Source organism: Fringilla coelebs (assembly GCF_963513975.1).
Source record: "Fringilla coelebs genome assembly, chromosome: 2".
Taxonomy (NCBI): domain Eukaryota; kingdom Metazoa; phylum Chordata; class Aves; order Passeriformes; family Fringillidae; genus Fringilla; species Fringilla coelebs.
The window spans coordinates 70692050-70709494 of record NC_140029.1 but is presented as its reverse complement, the minus strand read 5'-3'; the positions used below and the strand labels follow the sequence as shown (position 1 = coordinate 70709494).

Genomic DNA, 17445 nt, shown 5'->3' with positions numbered 1-17445 from the left:
CCTTGCAGACAACAAGCTTTTATATAGCTGTTACTAAATGCTGTTCCCACAGCTCTTAAAAGGGTAATACTTCTTGTCTGACTGGGCAAGAAAATGCTGAGTTTCATCTCACAGTTCTTTCTGACTATTTCTTTTAGACCTTTACAGCTCATAAAAGCCCTGGAAGACGTTTTCAGAAATATCCAACCTAAGTGTGCATGCTGAGCTGCACCTAAGTGCACCTAATTACAGATGGCAGAGATTGAATCTGATCATTTTAATACAACAGCACAGCCGCTGCACAGGCAAATCCAAAGAAATAAAGATTCTATCTCCCCTCAAAATTTAGGTTTTACCCTCTGTACCTCTCCCTTGGCGTGAGAGAAGGACTCTCATGGACACCCACTTAGCATCTGACAGCCCCACTGCCAGGCCATTGATAGGGAAGACTCACTGCAGCTAGTAAATTCCTATTTACAGTCAATTCACTGCCATTTATGGCTTTGGAAACTGTAACTGACACCTGCCCAAACAGCAGGAATTTCCAAAGCTTCATTGGAACTCAAGCTCCCTATTCTGTCAAACAAGCAGAGCCCTTAGTATGAAAATAAATGAGGCAGCATTCAATCAGTGTCTGCAATTACTTGTTGAAAAGGAAACATCTTGGAAACCTCTCGGGTTGTTTTCTTGGCCAGCTACTATGCTTACACTCCAAGAGCGGAAAAAAGCACATTTCTCAAAAGGGACTTTATTTTCTGAAGTGAAAACTAATTTTATTCCAAGGGTAACCACTGTATTTAAGCTACTTCTATCGGCTTGATTTCAAAACAGTGAAATGAAGAAGGCTTACAACGACATTTGGGCTGATCTAAGGCTGCCAGATCAAAAGCAAACATTCCTACTGAAGTAACTTTGAACTGATGATAATATATTTGTTTCAGGTGGAATGATTAAAAATAGAAGCTGGGTGACTGTTCTGTTTACGTAGCACTCACTTTAGTGTTGTATAAAGAACCCCTTCTAATATAAAAACTAAAACTTCAAAACTAATAGAACTTGATCTTTTTCTATTGCCTGTGGTTAATTACTTAAAACCAAAACAAAAATACACAATCAAAACCAACTTACATTTTGTTTTTTTTTTTTTGTTTTTTTTTTTTTTGTTTTTTTGGTTTTTTTTTTAATGCTTAAAACACCTTGCTTTAAACCCTTCCATTGAAGCCTAACACTGAGTCTTTTATACATATTGAAAGATGCTGGTCAACTGCCTCAGCTTTTGGAAGACAACAGTGAAGCCGTATTTTAATAACAGTTTAGATTAAGCCAGCCTTACAATCCACAAATTGCTTCTTACATAGGACAAGTTACGCCAACTTGCTAGCCAGAAATAACCTTGGGCTTCTTTGGAATGCATGAGTAAAGTTGAAATAAGGACCAGGTCCCACAACATTTAAAAACAGAAAAATAAACTTGCATTTTAAATGTTGACAACAGATGCCAGGGAGGAAAGATAATTCCAGGGACTGGTCCGACAAACAACAAAGCGTGACAGCCAAAAGTGCTAGAACAACAGACTCTACTCTGAATATTAATTTGCTTTCCAACTGATAATTGCAAAGCTAACATTGACACAACATAGTCTGACAAGGAAAATCTTCCATCTCATTTTAACGACAATTCTGCGAGGAGTGAACAGAAAGCAAGCAGACAGAATATGTAATTAGGTTCCATACTTGAAGTATTTGGTCTCCAGCAAGAAGTCTTCCATCTCTGGCAATGATCCCATCTCGATAAACCTCTTGAATGACAATGTTGATCAAAGGTGTTTCATTGCCACCCACTATGCTAATTCCTAATTCAATATAAGGATTGGACCGATGAATTTCAATAGTAGTGATCTCTCCTTCAGGCAAGGTAGGTGGCTGTTGATTTGCTGCCAATTATTTTTAAAAAGAAACACAATTAATTATCTTTTCTACTTCATTCACTTCCAATAAAATAAATCACCAAAAGATAATGTAGACAGGCCATAAAGCAGCAGTTTAACAAAAAAGCTAAACCAGCGCAAATGGATCAGTTCCACTACTTTTTGAAACCCCTAGCTTGTTAGAAAGCAGCTAGTGACTTAGTAGCATCCATGCTTCCTGAAATGGGGTCATTTGGATTGGAATAGGATACTCTGAACCCTTTGGATCCCATCCTTTATAATCAACTTCATATCCTTCATTGGGTCACCTGGGGATTTGCATTTGGTGATGATGATGAAAATTTTATTTTAGGGGTTAGCACACGATAACCTCTTTGCCTTGCAATTGCATGAGGAGCTGCTATTGAGTTAGTGGATCAACTGAAAGAGCCCATTTCTGAAGCAAACAGGGAGACAACTAAAGAGAAAAAAGGAGAATGCTAAAGGATGGCAATTAGAGAGGAGAAGGAAGGGGACAGGACCACCTTTCTCTGTGGTAAGGCTCAGCACTTCCTCTCTAAAATCCCAGATGCTAGAGGTGTTACTGCTCATTCAGTGCAGATGAATGCAGGAGTAACTCAGCTGCCTTTTTCCTTGAGCATGACAGCATTCTGTGTGTGAGAAGGCTGCTGATCCAGTTGGGGGGAAGAACAAATCTCATCTTAGGAAACAACTTTTGTAATTTTACAGAAATTACACTCCTTCCATCTCACTTGTGAGGCCAATCCCACTAGCAGATTAACAGGAACTACTGCACCCTGACACAAAAAATGATGATATAGCACCACAGTAGCTGGCACACACTTGGAGATATTTCTTTCCTTCCTGTGACTTTATTTCAGTTGTAAATTTGCACATAATCAAAATACACTAATATTTCTCCAGAAATTGCAAAAGAAAAGAGCCAATGACAAAGATGCACAATCACAGTTGGTAAGAGACAAGCTCTGACACCACAAATGTTTCCACATCTGATAAAAGAGACTTGAGAAGATAAGTGATGACATACTGTCTGCTACTGTGTTCTCCTCAAAAGGTGGATTGTCGATGGCAGGCTCGTCTGTCCAGGCGGGCAGGGCGGGCGAGGTAAAGCTTGGCTCAGCTGGCACTATTCCCTGATCAGCGTCCGGAGATAAACTGCTGGGCTGCTCCGGGCCGCCCAGACCACTCTCGCCCTCTGCTTCTGCTTGCACCTTGCTCGTTTTCCTTCTCTCCAGAGCAAGTCTCCGATGAGAAGCCCCAGGACACCTGCAAGGACAACACTGATATCATGCTTCAAGCCTGCAGCCCTGTTTGTAGCACAAAATGCCCAAGTATTTCATTGAGTTAAATCAATCTTCTTCAAAGCCATAGCTTGAAATGCGGCATTAAAAAAATATTAAACACACTGAATTTTTAAGCCAACATATGTTTTCGTGGACAAAACCCCAATACGGCTTTCTTCACAAACTTCTACCAGGTAGATTTTGGCCATGAACTCAATGTGCTGTAACACCTTCTGAATGTGGACTTCTTTTGTTATCACAGAATGGTTTGTGTTGGAAAGGGCCTTAAAGATCCTCTAGTTCTAAGCCCTCTGCCATGGACAGGGACAACTTCCACTAAAAGGTGGATTCTGTACATATTAGTTTCTGGAAGATAACCTGCAGGAAAGACGATCAAAAAAATCTACATAAGAGAAGCCCTGTTCCAAGACGTAACTGGAGACCTACTGAAACCATCTCCTTTCACCTTAGTAAGCCAAAAGAAGTAAGCATCATATTTTCCTGGCCTTATTCAAAGAAGGAAAGAGATGAAAATTTTCCCTATATTGCAATCTAAGTGTTATAATACTGAAATAAATTTCTGCTTCTCTAGGAGTCTGTATGAGAGGTTTAGCAAAAGTAACAGCCTGTTCACCACTTGTCTCTTGGGCCAATAGAAGGTGTTCTCATCTCCCTCCTGTCTCCTGTTTTTTCTTTCTGACTTCATACAGAAGGTGCAATTTTTGTTTCCCTTATGCAACAGTATTTGATGCTTTTCATTATGTTTTTAAAATTTCCATTACTCTTAATGCAGTATTTTTTTGCTTATGTTTAAAAGCCCACAATAGTTCATTGCAAAAAAAGGGCCACAAGGTTGCAAATTTATGGAAAGCCTTCATTTACTGAATTGTCTTGCACTGATGTGCACATAATTAGACATGGACATCAACCTTACATCTGCCTCTATGACAGTTTGTCCAGTGTCTGATAAATCACTTACAGTATTTGATGTCCTTAAAGTTCCTGCTTCTGAAGCTGCTGACCACCCAAAAAACACTCACACTGTAGCAGCGTCAGAAAAAAAGGAACCACATTCTTGAAAGGATTCAGCATTTGGGAACTTCACAGATTGTTATAACAAAAGAAGAAATTATTTATTCTTGCACGAGAAGAAATGTGTTAACAGAATAAAAGACAGCAGAAGCCTAATGACATCCTAACTTATTAAAGCAGAATGTTTTGAGAATAACGATTCTGTTCTGACATTCTGTAAAACAGATTTGGTAATTATACAGTTAGACTGTTTCAGCATGGATTTTGAAGATAACCTGCTAACAATGTTTTCAGATCCAAAGAATGTTGACAAAGCTTTCATAACATTATATATATATACATATATATATGAAAATACCTTTTTTTTGGATGATATACATAGAATGATAGAGAGGTGTGGTTGGAAGGGATCTTAAGAGATCATCTGGTTTAAACCCCCATGCCACAGGCAGGGAACACCTTCTACTAGACCAGGTTGGTCAGGGCCCCATCCTGCCTGGCTTGAACACTTTTAGTGATGAGGCATCCACAGCTTTTCCAGGAAACTTCTTCCAGTGCCTCACCACCCTTACGGTACAGCATTTCATCCTATTATTTAACCTAAATCTACCCTTTTTCTGTTTTAAGCCATTCCCTTAACCTATCACTACATGCCCTTACAAAAAAATCCCTCTTCAGCTCTTCTATCCCTTTTAGATACTGAAAGGTATCTAAAGGATTTAAAGGTTATAAGGCCTCCCCAGAGGAGTTCTCCATGTGTTCTCCCCTTGTCTCATGTCTCCCTTTGTGTTCTCCATGTTTAGAAGAGTAGAAAAAGGTAACCCAAATATGCTCTAAAATATGCACAAAAACATACATTAGAGACATGATGCATTTCAGAAATAATTCCTTGGGGCTTTTCCCAAAGCAACTGTTGGTTATTTTCTTCTGCAAAGTTAAGAAACTGTAAGCAGGAAAGATGAAAATTTTTTTAAAGGTTTTGCTTTGTGAAAATGTTTCTCTTATTTTAATGATGGAACATAACCCTATTTCTTGGCTTTGCCCAGACAGTATTTACTACAGAAAACCACTGGTAGAGTGGGACAGATCAGTCAATATACCTGGTGGCCAGAGACACACAATTACACGTGAAAACCAGCAGGAAATTTCTATCATTGATCATTTCACGATGCAAGCCTCAAAACAACAGCCACATGAGACCAAGAAAAGGTAAGATGCTCTTACTTCCCTCAGTATTTCTAGCATACTTTAACATGGATGGGTTAGCCTCATGGTCCCTCAAATCTTAAGACTGGCAACAGGGGGAAAAAAAAAAAGGAACAATCTCCAACATCACTCACTTCTGCAGCAACACAGCAAGGGGTAAAGGCTCTTGCAGAGAAAATCTTTTGTCTGCTGGGAGCTCTGACAGACACATTCTCTCACAGTGATTCATCAGAATTTAGGACAAAACCACCCCACGCTGCGTGTCCTTGCTGTCCCTGAACTGCTGTGCTATAGAAGCGGTGCTTTCTCAGCAAAGAGGTAAATGCACAGCTCAAAACCAACACTGTCAGAGAACCACGCTTCAATCCCTCTGAGCCTGACAGCAGAGTCCAGCCTTACTGGACTACTTCTGTGAGCCAGACACTTCCTTAGGTATGGCCTACAAACCACTGCACTGTTGTTGACTCTGACTCAGCCATCTCACAAGGCCTGAGGAGCCCATAGAACCTGCTTGAGGTAGCAAAGCACACCTTAAGAGTTCTGGGTTTTTTAAGCTGTGTCAGACCAGGACAGCACAAAACTCATCCCTGGAAGTGTCCTATTTCTGTCAAAGCCAGGTCCTCCTCCACCCTCCCTCACACGGCACATTCTCCCATCATTACCTGGCAGCTGATGAAAGTCATCGCACAAAATATAAATAGATTTGAGGTTTATTTTGGCCAATGATGTTTAATTATCATTTCAAAAGTTAGTACCAAGAAATCTAAACAGCCTCCTGAGCATGCCTACTCAGTTCAGTGGAATCCCTTTTGTGCAGCACTGCATGAGGCAAAAAAGGGCAAAACCCCACAGATTTTTCCCCAAATCAACTAATAATTGTAAAAGACACTGAATTTCGGTCGAGTACAGCGCAACTGCATTGCCAGGAAAGTAGCAGTCTAGTGGAGACATTAATTCATGGGATGCCAGTTCCTAGGTCTTTAAACACAGCATGTCACCTATCAAGCAGCAAAGTCCTGTATTGGTATTCAAGCACATCTATACGGAGATTTTTTCTTTCCACTTGCAACATAAGATTTTTGTTGGCAGTAAGAATGTATTATTCACAAAGAGCAAAACCATACAGCAGTTGTAACAGTTAAGTGCCAATAAATCTCCAGAGGTGCACACTTTTACTAATACCAAATATCTGGGATAAAGAGCATTTTGGACTAAACCTTGTAACACATTATGGACAAAGATGGGCATCTCGTGATTGAAACAAGCGTTGAAGATTGGATTCCTTTACTCATAAAAACATTCCCATAAAACAAATTGCATAAATAAGGGTTAAATTCAAACTTAGAGAAATGGTATTTCAGACCTACCTATAAAGCCAGAGCACCTTGTCTAGGAGCAAAAACAAAGGGAGGACTGTTTTAAGAATTTTTAGAAATTCTTTAATTTCTTTCATGAATCAAGATGCCCAGGAGTAAGAGTCCAACTCAAACTATTCTGTGATAGTAAAACTACCCAGCTGAAGCAACAGAGTGATGTTACTTAATGGGAAGATTGAAAGGCAGTTATTCTAGGGATGTGACATCAGTTTCTGCTTATATTCAGCTTCTTCCTCTACCCTCTTCAGTACCAGCTTCTGCTCAGTTCTGGATGGTGACAAAGTACAGCTTTTACCTTCAATTTCTCTTAATTCATATCAGAGAGAGAAGAAAAATGGGGTTTTTTGTTTGGTGGGTTTTTGTTGTATTTTTTTTACAGCCAAGTCTGCTGGATTTCTCATTTAAAAGCTGACTTCTTGGAACACTAGCAGCAATCCCTCTCTGCTGATAAAAAGAGCTTTCATACAAAATTAAGATGTAGTTTACAGGGTATTTCTGCAAAATAACAGTAGGAGCTTGAAAAACACATTTGCTCACTGACTACTGAAAAGAAAGAATTCATTGTAACCTACGCCATCAGCCTCTGCCCAGTCTAGAGGTTTGATAAAAGCAAACACACTAAATAACCTCAAACCAGCTGCACTAAATCATTTCCCAAGCAGGAGCTGTATTTAAGCAAAGAAGCAACCCAAGTGCCTTTGCTATTGCTCATAAAACTTTGCCAGCAAAGTGACCTTAAGCAGTAATTCTGGTAAGATTTACAGCTGCAATTCGAAGTAAAACCCAGTGTGGCTTTGGAAAGTTAAGTGTCTGGGTCTTAGTTTCTCTTTTGACAGGAAAAAAAAAAGGAAAGGAAAAAAAATAAGAAAGTGGGGAAAATGAGGCACCAGGAGTTATCTAGGTCTGGGAATCAGAGAAGACTAAGGAAAAATAAGAGCGGTTTTGTTGCATACAACTCTCTCCCACCCAAAAATGTGAGAAGCTTACAAGGAGCCAAGCAGCTTCAGAGCAGAGAACAACCAGAGAGAGATTGTTTACCTTTCCAGCAATGGCTAGAGTCCATATGGCATGTAAAAACTATGAATTTGTTGCCTATCCACTTATGCAAAAGAGGGTTAAATCCCATAGATCCTCTTCACTTCTACTGCTCTGAAGTGCCAGGCAGGGACAGAGCCTGCAGCTAACATGGGAGAGGGTGGGAAGAATAGGGCTCACCAGCACTGTCATAAACACCAAAATAACTGGGATTGCCACGATTTTGCATGATAAAGTTCTGTATCTTTACAACTTGTCTTCCTATATATTAAGCATGGTGAGCATCACCCAGTCAATAGCTCAATTGTTTCTTCAATTCCAAAAAAATTCAATCCTATATAAAATAAAGCTCAAACTTAATTTGACATAAAATTATCTGCAACGTTACCCAGTTGGAAAAATGTCTTCATCCAAATTGGTAACTTAAGCTACCACAGGGAAATACAGGAGGCGACAGCTAAAGCCCAACTAAAAAGCAATAAATGCAGTACTCAACCCTCTCATTATAATACAATAGACTTCTTTCACTTCTGAATAACCAAGAAGAATTAACTCAATTAAAATCACACACAGAAAATCTCATTAACTTTTTGTCAGGTCGTCTTCTCATAAATATACCTTTGATATTTAGAAATCACAGAAACACAGCATTAACTAGGTTGGAAGAAGCCTTTGAGACCATAGTCTAATCCATGACAAAATATCACCATGTCAACTAGACCATGGCATTGAGTGCCACATCCAGTCTTTCTTTAACAACTCCCGGGGATGAAACTGACACTTACTTTACCACTAACAAATTTTCTATACCAACTGACTGAAAAACAGTACATGACTCATACGGTTCATCCCTTTAAATCATATTACAGCCACTGTGTTTAATTTTAAAAACCAAGTTTGCAAGGGAATGTAATGAAACTCAAGAGTTTGAGAAATCAAGAATATTTTCTTTGTGCAATGAGGTATCATGGAGTGCAATTAGTGACTGTGAAGTAATCAGGTTTGTGTCTGATGCCTCTCATCTCCTTGTGGGAGCATCTTGCAGTAATGCTCCTTACACTCTAAGGCACCTGGTGGATACAACAACATTTTCTTCCAGCTTTTATGCTCAAATGAAGCCAATAAAAAACCACTGGAAAACCCTAGTGTGAAGGTTTTTAGACAGTGAAAATTAACCAACCATACTGCTTTCTTCAGAAACACACACCACCTCATGTAAAGGCTTCCTGACACTGGTTTATATTAATCAATGCCGACGATTACGACAATACTGAATTTTGTATTTTTTTCCTAAATGTAATGATCAGTAGTAGAAGTTTACTGGATTCACTAATCCATATAGAATTAAATTCAAACTATGCAGTTGCTGCCATCATTTATGGCAGCAATGGTAATTTATAGGTGGTTCAGATGTTTGCAAATAAACTTAATGGAAAACTGTAAATCACCATATACTCAAAATGTGTATCAGCCAAGATAACCAAGACAACAGAAGGAATTGAAAATGAGCAGCCTTCTGCAACTGAAAGCTTTTTCCAGCCGACAAACAGGAAAAGCTTGTGACTCAGCTCACTTGGATTCCACGATAATCTTGTGCATGAAGTAAATGGATATTTCACATATACTTAAAGAGTGCATACATAGTGTTCTATGTACAAATAAATTACATGACCTGGCTCTAATATTATTTAAAACTATGTCAGCCAAGGAAAAAGGACTGAAGAGGTGAGGGATATGACAGTGGGAAAACAGAAGATGAATCAAATATTTAGCAGTAGTCTTGCTAGCATTTTGCCTTTTATTAAGATTGAATCAGTTAAATTTTGCCTTTTATTAAAACAAAATCATGAAACAGTTAGGACTCCTCACTACCCCCAAGTCATCATATAGATCAGAAACTACTTGCCATAAGTAAACAAGCAAGTGCTTAAACTAACATGGAAGCCACGTGGAGAATTAAAAAAAAAAAAAGAAAAAGATAAAAACCTAGAGAGAAAGGCTCCTAATTAGTCCCTGTACCTTCCTGACATGGACACCATACTACCACAATCAAAATAGCCAGGCAGCTCCACGGTCACCACAGTCCACAGGGCTGCGGCGTGTTCTGCACACCCAGGGTCCTCCCAACCTCTGAATCCCCAGAAGCCTTCAGGATGTGTGGAAAAAGGAAGAGGGCACACTGGAAATATGAACACAAACAAACAGTTTTCCAAGGCAGGCGGTCTCTGTCCTTTTCCCCTTCTTGGCAGAGCACTTGCTTGCAGGCACGCCTGCACCACGCACACGCTCCCAATCTCCTCTGCGACACCACTCTCCACCCAAAGATGGTCTCCAAGAGTCTCCAAATGGACAAAGACCAAGACTTGGAAACAAGTCCATGGAGTAGGTCCATGTACCTCTCAAATGAACCTGTCTGGGTGGCCACCAGTGTCCTTAGACTGGACTGAAGGCAGGCAGAGAAAACCTATCAGTCCTGAAAGATACCATGTCCATCTGCCTACCTCAAAGCAGCATCAATTCTGATGTAACTATTCCTGATAAAAGTTTGTTTAACATGTTCATAAACACTTCTGAAAATGGGGAATGGACAACTACTACCTAACCAAGCTATGCCAGCGCCTGACCATTATAAAGCTTTTACCCCTAAAATCTGAACTCGATCTTCTTTGTTCTTACTGCACCAGTTCTCTCCTCTCTGCAGACAGAGTTTGCACATCTCTAATTTTCCCATTCCCTCAGCCTCTTTTCCCCTGCTGTAATCAACCGCCACTGTATTTTATTTTTTTGATAAATAATTTTCTCCAGACCTCTAATGATCCACATCATTCTCCCTATGGCTATCACCAAGTAGTCTTCACTATTTTCTGGTGTGATGTACAAAAAAAGGGTAATTCAGTGCATTGCCCGTGCACAGTTACAGTCTGACCATTTCCTAGGGTCTTCTGCTGTGAATTTAAAAGCCACAACCAACTCTCTCCCCTTCTCCTGCCCACAATTTCTACTGCTACACAATCTGGCCACAAACAAGTGTGTAGGGAAAATGCAACACAAGCACCTGCAGCGCTCACCTGTTTTTGAGATGTGCCGCCAGGTCACATCGCTGCATCACTTCCTGACACACAGAAGAGAAGGGGCACAAAACAAAGAGCTTGTCTAACAGTTTATGAACAAGGATGCTGGATTTTTTGCAGAGCTTAAAATGGAGTCTTTTTCGATCCAGTGGGCAGAAATCCTTCTCCTGCAGAAAGTTCCTTAGGCACTTGTAGCAGAAAGTGTGTCCACAGGGAGTGTCCAACGGCTGCAACAAGGGCTGAAGGCAAATGTGGCAGACCAAGTCATCATCCACTTCGTTCTGGTAGTTGTAGAGATGGTTCTCCCTTGTCCAGTGCTGCTGGCCACACTCAAAGCACAGAGGGTTCAAAGAGGCATTCTGCTCCACCGCAGCCATGTCGTCACCTGCAGTCCCCATTTTACAGCTAAGAAGGCGGACGGATCCTTCTCCTCTTCTTTCTCATAGGATGGGGATGCTCAGGTAAAGCTCACAGCGAAGCAGCTTCTTCCAGGGTGACTTATATATGCTCTTCAGTCATTTTCTGCAACAAATAAAGCAATAGAAATTATTCATTTTGCAGGAAATATGGAAGTTGTCTTCAAAACATTTGACCTCTGGACTTACCAAAATACAACACCAAGACAGATCAGGGGAATATTCCAGTTTTCTGAACGTTTGTCAAAGAAAAGAACAACAAAAAAAAATCTACAAATACGAATCCTTTTATAACACAAACATTTTATGGCTTCATAAGAGCTGGTGCAGTGCAGTGTCTTCACTGCAAGATGACCATTTTGTGACAGCAAGGACACCACATTACGCATTGTCACACTAGAAGCACGCAATTAGCATTTGGCACAAAAATACCCTATTGTGGAATGATGGTTATATGATCAAATAATTGTGTTCTTTAATATGAGATAACAATTTTAATCTGGTCCTAAATTCTGTTTTTTGGAATTTGACTATACAGAATATTAGGTTATTAGTAATGTTCTAAATACACTGCACTGAAAATAACAGCAAACGGCTTAGCCCAGTTCATTCCATTAGTAATATTGCAAACCTCACTTCTAGGTTTCCTCTGTGGATTGCTACACAGTATGAAGGACAGACTCTATCCAGTATGCCCCATTTGATTTAGTACAGAGGCCAGTAATAAAAATATGGAATAAACTAATCATATGAAACTACTGGTTTCAAACAACTTACTTGTTTTGCTTTTTACCTAACAAAGTTACAGCACACTCAGTGTGGCAAGAAAAGACTCTAGGTCTGTCACCATGGGATTTATTTTCTAAACTTTTTATGTTATTAAACTTTGCCCCTCTTAAAATAGCTGCTTGGGCAGGAAGTTGCGCAGCCACCAGTCTGCAATTTCAAACACTAAATCCTTATCCCTCCCAAACTTATTTACTCTTCTCTCCCTTACAGAATCACACTGCTTGACGCACACAGCATGATGATTTAGAAAATAAAACAGATTTTCTCACAGTCTTAAGGCACCTCCATATTTGTTAGTTTTGGTAAATGTTCTTAGTGGTGGGGGGATAAAAAAATCAAATTAGAGCAATGCTTACTTTGTATCTAAATTCTTTACTGCAATTCAGCAAGCAACACTCACGACAGAGACTGTTTTCTAGCAGAGTAGTAGAAAAGACAGCGAGAAATGAAAACTAGTAGTCTAAGTATCAGCCCATCATCTTTATTTCTGACTGCTGAAATATAGTTCTAAACATATATTCTGAAGTTCATGTGGAACACACACATTTCCTCATGTCTTACTTTTTACGAGATTCCCTATTTTGATTTTTGCCCCTTAACCTCACACAGCCAAGCACAAGACTTAGAGCACATTTTACAAGGATTATTATATCCTTTGACGTAAAAAGGATTAAATAGTAATTTGTAATCCAGGCTTCTATTCCGCCATGGAAATTGATGCTCATCGTTGCCCTATCTTGTAGTAGATAATGTGCACCTTCTGGAAAGGATTTCACAAAGGAAGAGCATAGCAGTTCTTTGTTGCTGGAGACTAAGAATGCAAAATGAGACCCCAAAAGAGATTAGTCAAAAAACAGTCTTAAACATATTATGTAAGAGCTCAAAGATTGGAGAGCAGATAAGGAGAGCAGCGCACGGGGCCCTCATGCTCAAACCACAGCTCTCTCACGCTGCATTCATGCTGCTGGATTAACGCAGAAGGGATGAGACCCATCTAATGGCTGGTCTTTATGTAATACAAAATAAACCAGATAAATGTTCTAGAAAAACACAGCATTGAATTGTGACTTTACCAAATTATTTTGTCAGTCAAGGTAGGGGAGGAATATATGACATGAGTTGTATTGCACTTGGGGGTACCTGCAACACCACCAAGTCCTGCAGAGCAAAGTGACACACAGAACACGCAGCAAAAACCACTGTACGTGTGCTGCCCAAACTGTAGACCTGTTCCTACTACTGACTACAACCAGGACTCTTCCTCCTTCTCCAAGCAACCAAAAACCCAAGAAAGAACCAAGTCCTGATATGCAGAATCATAAAATATTCTGAGTTGGAAGGGATCCATCAGTATCACCTGGTTTAACTCCTGGCCCTGCGCAGGACACCCCAAGAGTCACACCATGTGCCTGAGAGCATTTGTCCAAACCCTTCCCGAACTCTGTAAGCCTTGGTGCTGTGATCACTTCCCTGGGAATACCATTCTTGTGCTCAGCCATCCTCTGGGCAAGAAACCTTTTCCTGATATCCAACCTAAACATCCCCTGCCTCCACTTTATGCTGTTTCCTTGAGACCATGAGGAGTGTGGATATTGGTACTTGCCCCTCCACTTCCCACCATGAGCACGTTGAAGACCATCAGCGAGGCTATGGAAAAACCCAACATCATTCTGTGTGCTACTGTAATGGAGATCCAATCAGGACTCCTGAGTGTGACCATCCCAAATTGACCTCCTTGAAGGCTTCTAGAATATCTATCCCTTGAAGTCCATGTAACTCACATGGCAGTTTGTGACAGACCATGAGTCAGTGCCATACAGTAAATATACTCATGAGATAATTTGACATCTATAACTGGCTATGGTCAAAGAAATCTGCACCTCTCTTTTAGGAGGTTGTAATTAATCCTTTTTTGTGCTAAAAATTTTAACAAGCTCCTTTAAATTTTAAACAAAATGTAAAACCAAAGAAGAGCAACCAGGCATTCGCTGCCATGTAAAAAATTATAATCACAAGCCTTCACTCTTAGCAAAGGTATACCCAGAGACAGGCTCTATTTACTGTAATCACAAGAGCTTGACACAGGCAGTCGCTTTATTGCCACCACTGCAGGAGGTGAGCAGACACACCTGCTCCTACAGCTGACCCATCCCAGGGTCTGAATGCTGCTGGTGCAGGGACAAACCCTGGGCTGTGCTTTGCTGCAGAGGGCCAGAGACAGGCTGTTCCTGGTGGCAGCTGACATTGCTTCAGGGCTGCCACTGCCCTGGTAACTTAAATCATCAATAAATGCCATATAAATTACGCCCACCTCCTCTTCTGCAGCTAATGTGACCACCCTTCCACCACCTCTCTGCCAGCAGAGCTGTGGAACAAAGAGATAGTGCATTACAGAATGAAGATTCAGAAGAAAAGAAAAATCTCACTGCCACCACAAAGAAAACCCTAAACCAACATAAATAAATAAATGAATAAAGACACCACCACTACCCAAAAAAAAGAAATTAAAAAATCAAGATTTCTTTACTTTCACACTGCTGTGCTGTACTTGGGTTAAGCCCATTCTATGACCGAGGAAACAATCACCACGATTTTTATTGATCATATACTGTGGCTGCCTACTTATTGATCTCAAGACATTTTACCATCTGTTCCCAGTACAAAATGTCAGTTTATTTACAAAGTTCACAAACACAGAGTTTGTGGTCTGAGCAACAGCTGGGATGACAGGTCAGGTCTAAATTTCCCTGATGTAAAGTACTATATCCCTGAAATCCACAATACCAGAGCACTGCCATTTATAATACCCTACTTCAACCCTCTTTCTGCATCCCTTATATTATTTTCTCTGTCTCCTATCACAGCAGATCACCAGCTCCACAGGATGATAACAGCCCAGGAAAGCTGCAAACAGGAAAAATAACCAGAATTATAAAAAATATGAAGTGGGTAAAAGAGCCAGCCAGGCCTGTTATTCAAGTCATATAATTCCCTAGAAAATAATTTTCCCAGGACTTCATTAAAACAGTGAAATAGTGCAGGTGGTGGCCTGCTTTCAGTTTTAAATTACAATCCATTTGGGAACTGGGCAAGACTGGACACCCAACTGCAAATTTTATGCGCAAATTTTTATTTTAGTTTTTTAGGTGGAGTGCGCACAAGAGTGATTTTTAGACTGAAAAAGACAGCCTTATCCTTAGGTCTCCTCTAGTTCTGATTTATTGATGCAATGAACATTCTCTAGAGAAGCTCAACACATTTTTACAAAAGCATTAGATGTCAGGCTTTATACCTACATCAGATTTCATAATATTTATTCCTTCTGTCTGAATGGGTGCTATTAAAAAAAAAAAAGAAAACCACAGGCAAACTGGAACTGTAGCAGTAAGTTAACCTTTTAACTATAGTTGTCTTTACATAAGCCACAAATAATTAACACTAGTTCCAGTTTGAAGTTAATGGAAACATGTATTTTGCAATTAATGCTCTCAGAGATTTAAGCAATCTATTTCTAAATTATCTTATAAAAATCCTAGAGATTTACATCCCATTAATTGACTGTTCAAAAATTTACAAAAAACCCAAATATACCCCAGAAGTAAACAACTATGCAAAATATCCATCTTAACAACTAATCTCTTTTAAAATTACCTTTAATATACCCCAATTTTTTATTTTGTTTACAACTGCCTATGCAATTTTGTCAAGCAAAAGCAAATGTCAAAAGCATACCCTGAGATGAATGACACCCCTGTTCCTTTGGAGGACTCCATTGTCTCTGTATCCCAAAACGGCTGGGATGCAAATGTCAGTTCTGCACCTAAGAATGCTATAACCAGGGGAATGCATTTGCACAGAGATCTATCTAACCACTGAATCAATGATTAATTTCTTCTGTGTAGTTTAAACCAGCTGCAAGTGAAAAACTGTCCACCTGTATTTTCCCTTTGATTAAAGGCCACTGGGTATTGGTTGCATCTTCTCTTCATCCCAAAGGAGATGAGATTCCAAAATTTTGCTGCCAGCTGGCATCACAGGAACGCCTTAGTATAACTCTTCGTTATTCCTCTCCAGTGCGGCAAGGGAGCATATGGAAAAAATTGTAACAGCTACGGAGAAGATTTCATGGTACCCGAAATTCAGGCAGTCCTGTCCTGGCCTGGCAGATTTGACCTTGAGGGGTAATACATAACACACACTAATCAATAACTCTGAACAACAGCACAGTCGTCACCCTGGATATCAGGGAAGGTTGGCTTAATCTTAAAATGTCACAGGATTTCCACAATCTGTTCTCCATGGACAATAGTCCCTGATTGCCTAAGCTAGCTAGGAAGGGTCTCATAATTCTCAAATTCCCCTGCTTTATTCAAATGCCATGGCTGTGAACAGGATCTCTGAGCAGTCAGGAGTGTTTGACATAAGCCCCAGGAAAGAAAAACTAGACAGTGGTTAAACCCATTGCTTAAAACCACATCATAACATTAATTAAACATTAGTTCTTAGTTCCCAGTCTAGTATTCTTCACAGAATTACAGCATCAGGCTGATGACTTGTAACTGTTCTCAAAGCAAAGCCTAGCTTAAGTGAAAGAATAAAAGACAGAAGAAATTAATAAAAAACATAATGAGAATAAACAGCTAGCAAACACCACCACAGAGGAAAAGTGTCATTTCCCATCTCCCAATAAGCATGACCTAGCTGATTGGTTACAATCTCTGCTTTAATATTAAAGCCATATATATAGCAAACAAGTGAAGCAGTACTAACAACATGCATTGACTTTACAATATCCATGTAAATTATATTGATATCCAAAGGCTGCACTGCCTTGAAACACCAAACCCCGATTCAATCCATGTCCAAGTTTATGAGGCAATAATCCTGTTAGACTCCTCCTCTTTTGAAAATGCAAACAAATTAAAGTTTTGACAAAACTTGGTACCTGGCAGCTCCAAGTCAAAAATCTACAAGAGATGGACAGGGCACAGCAATTAGCCTGGGACACTTTCTGCTGTCGCTGCAGCCCCACATGCTAATTACCCAACACACCTATTTTTTGCGCTGATGAGCAACCTCTTCCATGTTTTTAAGTTGTTCAGCAGAATGACTGCAATTTTTATATTCACACTAAATAATATTGTGCCTAAATGGTGACTTTGTTCCACTGAACCACAACCAGGCAACGCTGGGCTTGCAGTAAAACCATCTCTCTGAAGATTATTTTTTGCCTCTGTGCTAGTCTTTTTGTTCCATCAAAGGAATGCCCTCACAGACAAGGAGTCAGCCTTACACCAGGTGTTGATGTGG

At 39.9% G+C, this 17445-nt stretch overlaps 1 protein-coding gene across 2 annotated transcripts in view; it reads right to left on the bottom strand.

The window, feature by feature from the left end:
• The window catches only part of LNX2 (ligand of numb-protein X 2), a 58721-nt gene that overhangs the window by 14771 nt on the left and 26505 nt on the right, over window positions 1-17445 (bottom strand). For both annotated transcript variants that reach the window (XM_084227240.1, XM_084227239.1), the window contains 3 exons: window positions 10928-11452; window positions 2955-3193; window positions 1713-1912 (listed from right to left, as the gene is read on the bottom strand). In XM_084227240.1, coding sequence (XP_084083366.1) covers window positions 1713-1912; window positions 2955-3193; window positions 10928-11328 — 840 coding nt within the window. In that variant the 5' untranslated portion in view covers window positions 11329-11452. The remainder of the gene's footprint in view (window positions 1-1712; window positions 1913-2954; window positions 3194-10927; window positions 11453-17445) is intronic.